This window comes from Manacus candei, unplaced genomic scaffold, assembly GCF_025592945.1.
Source record: "Manacus candei isolate 608988 ecotype Guabito, Panama unplaced genomic scaffold, ASM2559294v1 h1tg000069l, whole genome shotgun sequence".
Lineage (NCBI taxonomy): Eukaryota > Metazoa > Chordata > Aves > Passeriformes > Pipridae > Manacus > Manacus candei.
In genome coordinates, this window is record NW_026138117.1 from 3,668,398 (window position 1) to 3,681,664 (window position 13,267).

Here is a 13,267-nt window from a genome sequence, read left to right on the forward strand (position 1 = left end):
GCATTAAAGCAATGTCTTTTTGATGTAGATAGAAACATTTTTCTTGTAATTTCAGAGCCTCTATTTACCAGACAATGCACACCAATTTCATTCACTGTTACATCCATTGTCCTTCCCTGATGTCCTTCCTCCTCCTTTTCTCTGTTTAGAGCATGTCTCCCACTACAGCTCCTCAGTGGCTGATTTTTATATATCCTAATATGCACATTCACATAGGTATTGCTTATGGTTTTGCTCTTGTAATAACCTGTTAGCATATGGTAATTGTTTCTGCCCTTTACAGGATTTATAGCAAAGTCTGTCAACTACAAACAACACAGTTTAACCTTTTAAATCTTGCAAGGACTCGTGCCTTTAGCTCTAGAAACTTAAAAATTACTCCTCCTGGGGTGACTAATCACAGAATATTCACACATCCATTAAAGGGCCACCTTGTAGCCCAACAGAGGCCAAACAATCCCCAACTATTTCCTCAGAAAACTCCATGGAGCAGGAGTGTTGCTTTCACCTGCAGTGTTACCAAATTGCTCCTGCTGACCCCATGACACAGCAAACTTTTTCGAGATGAGTATACATGAGAAGGGAACTGCACCCTCTTACATCACCATTTCACAGCTTGTCTTCTTGTTCAGCACAGGGAATTCCTAACACAATGTGGAAAGACAGCATAAAATGTCTCCTGATGGTGACCACAGCTCTGTGAAAGGGCTGATGAACTCAAGGACTAGGAGAGGGCTGGGTGGGTAGAAGGTAGTGCTTGGTCAGATGTCTAAAGAGAAAGTTCTGCCATGGGATAGGAAGGACCTCGAGTCAGTTTGGAGCAAACTGCTTTGTATTTAGAATTAAACTCTGAGTCCTGGCATGCCCTTACATCAGAACCTATTACCAAGCAACTCAAAGCTGGAGATAGGAGGAAACCTGTAGCAGCTCTGCTTCAGTTGATACAATAAGATCAGTGGGGCAGTATATAAGAAAAAAAACTAGTTACCATCACAGACCAATCTGAACCATCATGTTAAACAACCCCAGGTCATACAGATTTGGTGTAATACTCTCAGTACATGTTCAAAACAGGGCTTCTTAACCCTGTTTCAGATTCCAGGTGCATGCACCCCTATCAGGGAGACTAGGGCATGACTCTTGCCCACAGATCCTATTTTGCAGAGGGCAGTCCTGAGCCTGGGAGCAGGAGTCTCCTTCACCCTAGGGCTGAGGAGCCACAGGAGAAGCCTGGAGGAGATATGTCTCCCCAGCTTCATTTCTTTCCCTTCTCCCTTCCCTCAGCACTAATTGTCTCCTGCCCCACTCCATCAGGAGGCACCCTGGGACTCAGCAAGAGGGAAGAGATAAAGGGCTCTGTGCAGGAGCACTGGTGCTCCCACTGCTTTTCTCAATCCCCTGCCAGACCAACCTGTGCTAGGTCTCCTCCTCATTGGTTCCCAGTACGACCGTCCCCAAAATCTCAATCCATCAGAGATGTGGGCATCACTGCAAATAATCTACTAGTCAGGGCAGCAGAGAGGGGAAAATGCTTTTAAAGGGAGCACTGAGATTATATACATATGTATTACACACACATATATGTGTATCTCTTGCCTTGCCTGCAGGATGTGGGGAGGCTCTGGTTAAATGGCTGTAGGGACTCTTACAGCTGTGGATGCCAACGAATCCCCCCCTTTATGACTGCTGGGAGAGCAGGAATCTCTAAACATGGCCAGAGTCTTGCAAAAATATCTGCGATGCTGAGGCAGACGACAGCTGGAATCAGATGCCACTCAGGGCAGCAGCAGTCTCTGAGGCCAGGAAGAGACTTCTGTCACCCTATAGGACAAGTGGCCTCTTGTGCCCTGAGGTCTTCTGCTGCTTGGTGCTTCCCCACTCCAAAGCTCAGAGACTGACCCCAAACAGAGAAGAGCAACCAGAGTAGGGGAGCTCTGCAATGGCACAGAGAAACCTTGTCATTTGCTTGTCCAGCATCTTCTCCTCACATTCTTAACATCAAACCCATGACCAGACACGTCCAGGGCAGGGAATAATTTTCTCCCATATATCAGAAGACCTAAGGATTTATTTTTTCCTCTCTTGGCTGTTCTCTGAAATGAAGAGCAGGGGTCTCCTGCTAGAATTGCTTGAGCGTGCTTCACCGAACTTGTTTACTGTCATTGCAAAGACCTCAGACACTAGTGCCACTTCCAGTCTTCTGTTCCCTGCCTGCAGCCCACAGCATATCAGTCTCCAGAAGACTGATTTTTTTTTAAATGCTAATCCAATTATATAATAGAGACAACAGGGTGAAATTTAAAAATCTGCAGCAGACACAAACTTATGGTCTCTCCTGGCTTTAAACTCCAGGAAGCTGCAGGGTTGTTAATTTTTGTTTTAAACAAGCAATGACTAATGATAAAGGTGGATAAATGAATAAGCAAAGCTCGCAGGAGGCAATAAGTAAATGGTGTGTTGATCATGGAAGGCAAAGATGGGCCTCATTGCATTTCTGTCTCAATGCTATGGTGAAAAGAAGGTCTAGAGGTCTGAGTCACTCATCCCACACAGGGCACTACACATAATATGTGCTCCTGGCTTTTGAACTGCCATGCAGCAGCTCTAAATGGGGACAGTTAGTGGTCTGGTATTTCCATTTCCCAGTACTTGCTAATGCACTTTATTTTTTGAGTGTCACTTTGAACATCCCTTAAACAATGCCCTGAAATGCAAAAATCAGAGGCAAAACCATCTTATTCTGTCTGCTGTTTCTCGCCTGCTGTCTTTCTGATAATCTTTTCAGCAAGGGAGAATCATGGAGTAACACCACTGAAGGCAGAGCCATCAGCTGGTGCTCATTAGTGTCGTGACTGACACAACAGTGCTGCCTCTCACTCTCTCAGGATAAGGTCACTCTTTGCAAGTGAAGGTAATTTTAGAAAATTCTAGGAGTCTTACCAGGCACTTTACCAGAATTTGACTGTTTCTCCAAGTCTTTGTCTTCACTTCTGGATTTGGGAGAATGCATAGATTTGTCCTGCTTCTCCTTGTTTGCAGTAGTGTTTGGGATGGTTATGTTTTGCAATGCTGGCTTTTTAGGCAGTGGAGGTTTGCTGCTAAGTTGTTCAGAGGACTTTGCTTTGGGTTTGATCTTTTCATTTAAAGAATCACCAGTATTTGTATTGGCTGGTTTTTTGATCTCTGCCTTATCACCTTTTAGAAAGGAAGTCAATCCCTCATTTTCTAAATTAAATTCTGCACTGTATCTTTTAATCTCTTTTGATTCTGGTGATGAGTTGTCTTTATGTTTCAAGGACAGTGAGGTGGATCTAAGTTTCACTTGAAAAGGACTTTTATCTTTACAGCTTGGCTGATTCTGGGATACCACCGAAGAATTGCTTGGCATCAGCACTGCATCAACAGCCAGAGAAACATAACCAGCCAAAATCTCTGTAGGTTCTGTGTTCTCAGAGTCAGACTCTGCCAGCGAGGTCTGCTTTTTGTTGCTCCTTTTTTCCTCGTCCAGCTCTGATCCCTTCTGGAAGTCTTCTTTCCACTTCTCATTTCTTGAGGAGACCTTTTCTTTGGACAGGAAGAATCCAGTATTTAATGGGCTTTCCAACTCTGATCTTTCTGGGAAGTGTAGGCTTCTGGTTCTTGGTCTCTCTCGTGCAGAGGAAACAGAAAACTTTCTGAAGGCATTGAGTTCACTGTCTACTTTTTCAGCTTTGTTCCCCAGTAGTTCCTCTTTGTGGACCAGTGACTGACTGTTCTTACCAGAAGCAGCTGCCTCTTGTGCAGTCTTTATTTTCTCTAGAGAGCAGGAAGTAGATGATCCCATCCACACTGAGGAAGCAGGATGTGAAACATGGAACGAGTCTGTGGGTTGGGAAGAACCCACAAAAAACTCCTTGCTGGACTCTGACAATAGAGTAAACTCTTTCTTTGCCTCTTCACTACAGGACATTTCCACAGGTACCTGATCATCCTTCTGTATATTTTCATCTGACCTTCCCAATAATACAACACTATTCTTACTAGTTGGAATATTTTCTTTGGATGGTATTTTATTTACTGGAAACACAGTAGGATGCTCCTTATTTTCTCTATTTAAAATATTGATTGACATATCACTCACATCCCCAGACAAGAGAACCAGTGTTTCTGAGGAATCTTCTTGCCTTTTTACTTTTCTGTCTGGACTGGAGTAGGAAGAAGTTGCGGGCTCTTTGTTTTCTATCAGCAATGAGGACTCAGACTCTTCACGTGTTGTTTCCAGCACTAGTTGGCAGTCCTGTGGCTTATTATCTGGAAGCAGGGCTCCCTGTACAGCAGCAGGCTCAGAAGCAGGCTGAGTCATCACTGGTCTCAAAGCAGGGGGGAGGTCCTCAGGCATTCTGGGCTTTGGCCAGGAAACAGCATCCTGCGTTGCAGCTGCGGTCCATGGCAGTTCTTGATTGCTGGGTTTGAATACAGCATCATCCTCTTCTTCTTCTTCTGGGGTACAGCTCAAATCAGTCAGAGATTCAGACTGGGTCCTCTGCAAGAAAGAAATTCAGAAAGCCCCATCACCATGTACAGCTTCACTTTTTTTCTTATTCATCATTACATTTACAATCGAGATCTTAGAGAGGAAGGCAATACTTGCCTCTGACGCTGAGCTTGCAGTTTTCTTAACCTACAGACTGTATGCTTTTTTACTTAAGCACATCCTGCAATAATGCATTTAACCAATATAAAAGCAATGACTGACACTTCCTTCTGCACAACTAGTGCTTTCATGCCTTTGTAGATGGGAAGTTCATCAAAACAATGCCCATTGGACTGTCCTTAGCAATTGATTCCCTAGAGCATACTGCCTGTGTTGTGTTGCTCTTAGGCAAAAAGTAGCACTTGAAAGTCCCTTTGTATTTTGCTACTCCATACTAGCATTAAAAATGAAACAACCCATTCCTTCTAAAGCATGACTCTGAAGAGGGAAGAGTATACAGAAGGAAGAGCAAAAGCCTAACAAACTCATCCATGCCAGCTGAGTATCTGCCCCATATGGCAATCTTGTGTCTAATCCCACTGCCATACGGCATTACAACCTTGCTTCCTTTGTGTAAAAGTCTGCTTTTTTTTTTCCCAACAGTTATACTGTTTGAGAAAAGTTTATAAATTCATATGTAGTTACCTGTGAGGTCTTGTGATTAAATTTCAGGTGAGTACTGGCTAAATATGCTGGATTATTTGAAAGCACAGTATTAAGCTGCTGAATATGCTTTTTTCATATGGTGCCTGTATTAGCTCACTGGTTCACTGCAGTTTGTTGGGTAAATATATACTTTGGATGTAGGCCCTAATTCTAAGAACACAAAACCTGCACTTTGAAGATATTTTAGGGTTCTTCCAACTTCTTTTTTTTTTTAAATGTAATTGCAAAAAGAGTTGAAATGCCACCTGCATTCACAATCCATATACATAGGAGCATAAAAGCAGAAGACATCAGTTAGCCAGAAGCAAGGTGCACAGATAGAGTTGGGCAAGAAAATATTAAAAATTGTATTATCAAAACATGTGAACGCTCTCCATGGAAAACCAGGAGGGCTCGGTCATCTGGCAGTTTATAGGCAGTCTGGACAAAGCAATTGTATTTTAGTAACTGTTAGAATGGAAGAGGAGGTTTGACCAGTGAATTATTGCTTTACGTGCTTTTCTAAATAATGGGCCTTATCGTTCTGTTGCTCACAGCAATGCTTTACTGAGCTGAAAGGACACTCACAGATTTTGGGAAATACAGAATATCAGCCAAGTCATATTTTGAGACAGAGGGAATAATATTTCTGGTAATAAGCAAACTAAATTAATGGGTTTACTGTTTTTAAAAAGTGGAAAGCCCAATGAGCAATAAAGCAAATATTGTAATAAGAGCTGCAAACTTCAGTGATAAAAGAGAAGGGAGAAAGAATAAAAACTAAGCTATGCCCTTCATAAGATATGACAAAGAATAAGATAAATGGTGTTTAAAAGCATGGTTTAAAAAACAATTTTTTTTAAAACTATACAGTTTTTAATGTATTTTTAATAGTATACACTTTGCTTTCCATTGTGCTTTGTTTTTTGTTTGTTTTTGTTTGGTTTGGTTCTTTTTTTTTTTGTTTGTTTGGTTGCTTTGTTTTTTTCCTGTGAAAACTTATTTTAATTCTCTATAATGCACGTAAAGGATTTACAAGTTTTGGGGTGGGAAGATGTCTGAATTTAGGACAGTCTTTATGTACAGAATTTGGCTCCAATTAATAGGTCAGACCAGCTTCTGCACCACAAATAGGATACTAAACTGTATTGCACAGTAAATTTAAGAAGAAATTGTTACACAAAGTGCTGCATCAAGAGTTAACGGGTAAACTCATAATAGTTAATCTGTTCCTAATGTCTACTCCCGATATGCAGCCTCATTAGATAACAGCTATTAAAACCCAATGAAACATCCATGCCACAATATGATTTTATCATATCAGAGTTTGAAATACAAAGTCCAGTAAGAACCTTCTGGGTTTGTGTCAAAGGTGACACTGATTATTTTCACAAGTACCTGAGAAAATCTTCTCATTTTACTGGATCTCTGGTTCCGGGGTTTTATTAAAAGCTTATGTTTAGCAGCAGAATTATCCAAGAAAGTGGAAAGTTCAGGTGGAGTGTCAAAATTGGCTGTAGGTGAGACGGTACTGTCAGATGTCTGCAGAGATCCACTTCCATGCCTAGTGAACAGCTGACCATCTGTAGCACAAACTCTAGAAGGATGCAATGTAACCTGAAAAAAAAAATCCCCAAACAGAGAATCAAGCAAAGAAACAAAGACATGAAAATAAAAATTCTACAAATACATGCCCATGTTTATTAGTATTTTAACTGTGCCTCTTTTTCTTTTTGATTCTCTTTAAAATACATTGCATTTCCTAATGTTGCACGTGATGTACTGTTAGCAATTCTGCATTTTTAGCTGTTTGAATATCATGATGTACTATCCAGTGGGAAGGAGCAAGTCATATTTAACTGAAAGATTTAAAGCACACAAATACATGGCCAGCATGTTTTAGAAGACAGATTTATGAAGAGTACTCTGTTACAGAACCTAAAGGGCCATTTTCCTTTCTGGGTGTGTCCTCCAGCATCTCTGTCGAGGCTCCTACACACAGTTGTGCTGTGCTGAGCAACTTTAGCTTCCTGTATGTCATCATGTCCCTTCAAACTCTACAACACCCTCCTAAAGACAAAAGAATCGAACATTAGTGGCACTGACACTTAAGTCAGTTTGTGTTTTCACCTCATGTACCATGGTAGGCTTTGCGAACGAAGATTTGGGAACTTCATGTATATTATCTGCAAAATAACTAGGCAGTTTATCTGAAATGTAAAATTTCATTTGTAGACTACTCTGGGGAAGGAAGTGATGGACAATTCCTACTTGAGGCAAATAACCCATCCAGAAACAGCTCCTGAGTGCTGAAAGAGGTGTCGTACTTTCATGAAGCTGGAATCCAGCTTACCTTTGAGCTCCATCAAAAACTACCCTAGTCCCAGGGATGATGCAAAAATGAGACTGGAAAATTTATGAAAAATTACTCTGAAAAGAGTTCCTCTTTTCTCTCAGATTCAGTTTTGCAAATAGGCAAAATGTTATTTCCAAACTATCTGTCACAGCATTAACATGATCTCTGACAACTGTGATAGCACTTCCTTTGTAGGCTTAAAATTCTAATTCATTTCATTCAAGGAGCTTTCCTGCTTTGTCATGCATTCTTCTTCTTTTCTTCTTACTTTTTTCTCTGGAAGTGGTATTTTACTAAGGGGGCTGGATTGGAGATGGGGAGAGCAGGTTAGTGTTTGTTTTATTTTGGGAGAGAAAAAGCATCAGCGTTTCCTGCAAGTAGAATTCTGCACTATGCACTGTAGCCAAAAGACACTCTGTAGTGTAGTGAGGGCCTGCTACAGATTCCTCAATGGCCAGGGGAAAACTCCCATTGATTTTAGCAGAGGCTGGATCCACAGCTTCTGATCATACTTTCTATTTAAGAAAAAAAAGTAGCACAGCCATTCTGAATAATGGATGCTCTCATTAATTTTCACTCTACAGTATCTGCAGTCTAGTACTCAAACATGACTAATGTACAACAAACGATACGTGGCTGCATTATACGTTAGCACCTAACAGTGAATACATTGACATTTCAGCTCCATGATAAAGATGCAGCACATGTTCTCTTTTAAGGCACGTCATTATTTGCCTGCCTTTCTTCTGGCTCCTGCTTTTCCTTGAGAACTTTGCATGTCTTCTCATTGGCAGTGCTCAGTGTTGGCCATTACGCTGGAAAATCCGAAATCTGGTTTCTTACTTAAATTAAAGCAGATTGAGTGAATGCCAGCTCTGAGCCGGCTGCAGAAGTTGCTGTCCCACAAAGTCTGGCTCTGGCAAAGCCTGCTGAAGAAGGAAACAGCTGGCAGACTCCTTTCTCCAAATCTCATGTGCACATGGCTCAGTTGTCCGTCTGTCAGCTGGTCGTGGTGGGTGGTACAAGGTGGGAGGCCATGAGGAAGCCCCAACCCCAAAGCCTAGACAGGACACTCACGATTCCTTTTTCCTTTCTTGGATTCAGGAAACCTTCGAAGATACAGCAAGGTGTCACTGCTGTCCAAAACCTCAGGGCTGCATTGTGCAAAATTCCTCGGCCCTGGAAACTAATCTCCTCTGACTTTTAGAAGGAGGGCTAGTCTCTCCGAAATGCCGCTCCTGTGGTTTGGGAGGAAAGCCTTCAGATGGAGCTACATTCTGGCTGCACTCTGCAACTGGACTGGGATGAAGAGAGCTCTGAGCTAAACGATGGGGCATATGGAAAAAGCTAAGCAACTGTGTAGTCACTACCATGCCTCAGGAGTCAGCAAGTGAGTCAGAAAGTGATGTTAATGGAACAACCGGGAGACGTAAATCCTCCTTTAACAAACATGCATCTGGACTGTACAAAATTACAGTGAGCCCAAATCAGTTTTCAAGAAATACCTTCTTCATGAGTTTTGTTGATTTTCTTTGAAAAATATTAAAATTTCACTGCATATAAACAGGTTTTTTTAAACAGATTGATGTGGAATCTAAAACGTATGGCCAGCAATCTTTGCTGAGCCCTGCTGCAGCTGGCCTTGAAATGCATTTTGCATAATTACCAAGAAATGGTCAGCTCAGGACTAGCTTCTCTATTTATTTCTGCAATTCCCCTTCACCCCTCCTCCTGTTTCTAGAAAACGCTCTTCCCTCTACCCCCTGTGTTGTTTCCACCATGACTCCAGCTGTGGACAGCTAAAAGGGACTCTTCAGAGCTTTTCAAAACAGCCCTTTAATCAGCCAGAACAGCTGGCTGATGATTGAAGAAAGTCATCCATCTGCCTATACTCAAGCCCTGAAAACATCTCTGCAGCAAAATTCACAGCCAGAATCCTGCTGAAGGCTGAGCCTCAGACTCCTAAGCAGTAATGTCAGCCACTAACATCAGGCAAACACTTTCTGTATTAGTGCAAGGTAATTCTGTGCTTAAAGCATGGTCTGGGCAGATTTCAGATGACCAAGAGTTGGTTCACATCTCTTCAATAAGCTTTCTCCCTTACCCTATGCATCTAACTCATGCAGCCTTTACTGTAACTTCCCATCTTTAAAAAAGGGGGATACTGTTTCAGTGTCTGCGGCTCAGAGATTAAATCATATCTGTAAAGTTTGCTAAAGGATATGAGCTATTCTAGACACCCTAACTATTATCAACAGGAGATTACGTGGCATCAGAATTATGTTGATAAATAATCATAGCTTTTATCTTAGATGGACAGGCATTAAAAAAGCACAGTAAACAGACAGATATGCAATTACATACATACGAAGTTGGTTTTTTTGCAGCAGACAGGCAACAAAATAATATTTATGTCTTAAATTCCTTTAAAAAACTACTGTGGGTAATTGCTTGTCCCTTAATACATTGGCAGAAGTTACCTGTTCTTCTTCTTCACTGCCTGTTCCAGCTAAACTCAAAGAGCTAAGGTGCTTGTGAGAGTCAAAGAACTGTGGGATGGAATGAGGAAGAGATTCAGTAAAAGATGACAAACAAGGTGGATATAATCACAGAAACAATCTACACAAAGTGCACAAGGGTACTGACAATGCACGTTGTTTTTCTCTATAGTCTTAAAGATTAGCAAGGACACTGCAAACATAAAGTGTAAGACACGCAGATAAAGAATGAAATAATGTGTAACAAAATTATCATTAAAAAAAAACAGCTTCAAATTATTTTGTTTCTTTTTCCAATGACACCCTAGAAAAACATTAGAGAGCTCTCTTATCAACATACTCAAGGGGGAATACAGATTTTTCAGCCTTTTTTTTTATGCCTGGCAGCTCTCTGTAGTCTCTATAAAAACCACAGCATTCCCATGCATACACACAAACACATCCTCTTCTTCCTAGTTCTGCATTTTCTGGTGTGATATTTATATTTTAACAGGAACAGAGATTCTAAGTAGCTGTTTTCTAAGTAAGCATTTTGAGTAAGGTATTTCTGAATTGTTCAGTGATAAAATAAGGACATATACAGCAAACAAAATAACTTATTTTGCCTTCCACACATAGGTAAAACAGGTCATTGAACACTGATTTTTGTCAACACTGGAACCACTCACTCTTGTTCTTGTGCCTGAGTTTAGGCTCTCATGGAGCAAAGACATTTCTGGAGGGCTTCTGGGTAATCCATCATCTTCAGAACTGGTCCCAGCATCCTCTGTTCGCTTTGCATGAAGTCCAAATGGAGGTGGAGGTCCCAATTTCATGGTAGGCTGGAGTTTCAGCTTCAGTGTGGCATAAAATACATTAGCATAGTATGATGGATAGTATAGATAGATATGATGGAGGTTTCCCCAGAACATCTTTTAGCTCAGGTTAATGAGTTACCATTATTTTAACTTCACAATTGAATAATCCAGAGCACAGGACATCTGATTTTAGATGTTCTCTTAGGGAGCCAAACAACTTATCCGATTTTCAGCTATCATTTAAGTAAAAGATATGATAAGGCTGTCAAATTAACAAATGTAACATTCAAGTAAACTGTAGACAGATATTACTTACTAATCAAATGTTCATCTACAAATATTAGCCCCAAAAAATCAAGTCTGTGAAGACATTCCACCTCTTCCATTTGAAAAAATGATGTTGTGTAAATTACCTGTAAAGCTCTAATCCGGTCAGAAATGTTTTCTTGAGAAAACACTCTTACTGGCCTTGCAGGCTCTTGCCCAGTCTCAAGGATGAAAATGCTATCATGTGACAAAGCTCTGCTTCCCATAATGCCTTTATGTGCCCTAGAATAATAGAACAAATTAGTGAAAACATATAGACTTTTTTGCCACTTCTTTTAACTCAGGTAGTCTGTTGAATGTGGAGTGGGAGACAGGTGTGCACATCACAAACAAGATTCCAGACTTCTCCATGAATACAATACACTCATTCAGGCTAATCTAAGTAACACCTTTAAAAAATCAAACAAGAATTTGCAAATGCTGTTATCTGTCACATTAACAAACTGAATCAAGGTTAAATGAGTTATATCTTATGGAAAAAGCTACTGCCCCTTGGCTGGAATCCAGCAGCTGGGTGGTGTGACAGTGCCGCGGGCAAGACCACGTGCAAACCGAAGGAGTTCACACAAATGAGCCTGTACTAGAACTGGACTAACTTCTCACTAACATCAGAACGTGTCTTGCAAATGACTGATCATTACCACAGGAAGAATAAGTATCTCTTACTACCTAAATGTGGTACAGTGTTTAATGCTTCTCTGCTGTACAAATAATTAGCAAAAATACTTCAGGCGATGTAGTTCTCACAGAGAATCATTTGCATAAATCCTTACAAGATCCTTACAAGGTGCTGCCGTGCTTTATATCAAGACCCCTGGGATTTTCTCTTATGAGAGTGCAGAATACAAAACTGTTTGGGTTCATGTAACTGTCAAGTTAATTGAGCAGGTATTCTTAAAAAAAAAAAAAACCAACAAAAAACCAAAAAATCTGTGTATTTTTGGATCTTAGATACCATCATAGGGACATTCAAGACAAACATAAACAAACATGGCAAAAAGTAACATTTTTCTCATAGTGGCTGCTATAAATATGTTTGATAAAACAATGGCAGGAAAAAGTTCATCTGTATTCTTGCTGCAGAAGGAAGGAAAGCTTCCTACTTCTGCTTAATGCATTAGAGATATTAGAAGAACATTTTATCTAAATGAAAAGGTGATCTCTGCAATGCATCCAAGGTCAGACAGATCTATAGCAATTTGCAAAGTAGGTGCCAGTCAGGGCTGCAGTGGCTGCCCAATTCAACATTTTACAAGGACTGTGACAGCACCCAGATAAGCAGTGCACATTTATCCCAGCATGCTATCCTCATTTTCTCCTTCTATCAGATGCATACCTCCCAGATGCACAAAGGAGGTACCCTGGATGTCTCCTCACATTATGAGTGTTCAAATTAATTTCCTTCCTTTCAAAGAATTTCCTGGTCTTTGTCTGTCTAAACAAATATTAAGAAACAATAATGTAACAACCCTTCAATTTAGGGCACAGCAACACGGCCAGAACAGCCAAAGATTGTACCCACTTAGACATGACTTCGTTAAGTCGTTCACAAGAGAAAGAAAATCTCATCATCCGTGTCTTGTTAATATGTTGTCAAACAACAACACTATAGACCACCCGGTGCTGACAGCCCAGAACTCCTGGGGCTTCAAGATGGACTAACATGACTGTTGCCAATGCCAGAAAAGCAAAACAAAAAATCCCAAAGAAACCCCAAAACAAACTTTAAAAAAAAATTAATTGTTAATAATTTCTTTTGGTTGTTTGGCGCTGCCTGGTGGCCACATCGTATAATGTTTTAAATGGACAGGATGGTTTTTCTTTCCCATCCCTGAACACAGCAGCATCTCTTGCTTGAGGACCAGGAGGCTTATTCTGAAGGGCAAAACATCCACCAATGCAAGGACATGCTTTTTAGGCAGCCAAGGGACTCTTCAGTCCCTCTCTCCATCCAGGAACACATTTGAACTTTAGACTGGGTTCCTTGGGGTTCCTCGTGATTACCTTTCATAGTGGGTAACATTTTTGGCAATGCCAGAACGAAGACAGGACTTTCAGAGGCAGATAGATACACAGGTTGGGATTCATCTGGTCTAACTTCAGACATTACACCACAGGTATTTACATCAGA

General features: G+C 40.8%; 1 protein-coding gene across 5 annotated transcripts in view; it reads right to left on the reverse strand.

Moving 5' to 3' along the window:
- The window catches only part of CRACDL (CRACD like), a 62,554-nt gene that overhangs the window by 8,426 nt on the left and 40,861 nt on the right, over positions 1-13,267 (reverse strand). For all 5 annotated transcript variants that reach the window (XM_051806816.1, XM_051806811.1, XM_051806815.1 and 2 more), the window contains 5 exons: positions 11,223-11,358; positions 10,681-10,845; positions 9,995-10,063; positions 6,557-6,775; positions 2,941-4,522 (listed from right to left, as the gene is read on the reverse strand). In XM_051806816.1, the coding sequence (XP_051662776.1) occupies positions 2,941-4,522; positions 6,557-6,775; positions 9,995-10,063; positions 10,681-10,845; positions 11,223-11,358 (2,171 nt within the window). The remainder of the gene's footprint in view (positions 1-2,940; positions 4,523-6,556; positions 6,776-9,994; positions 10,064-10,680; positions 10,846-11,222; positions 11,359-13,267) is intronic.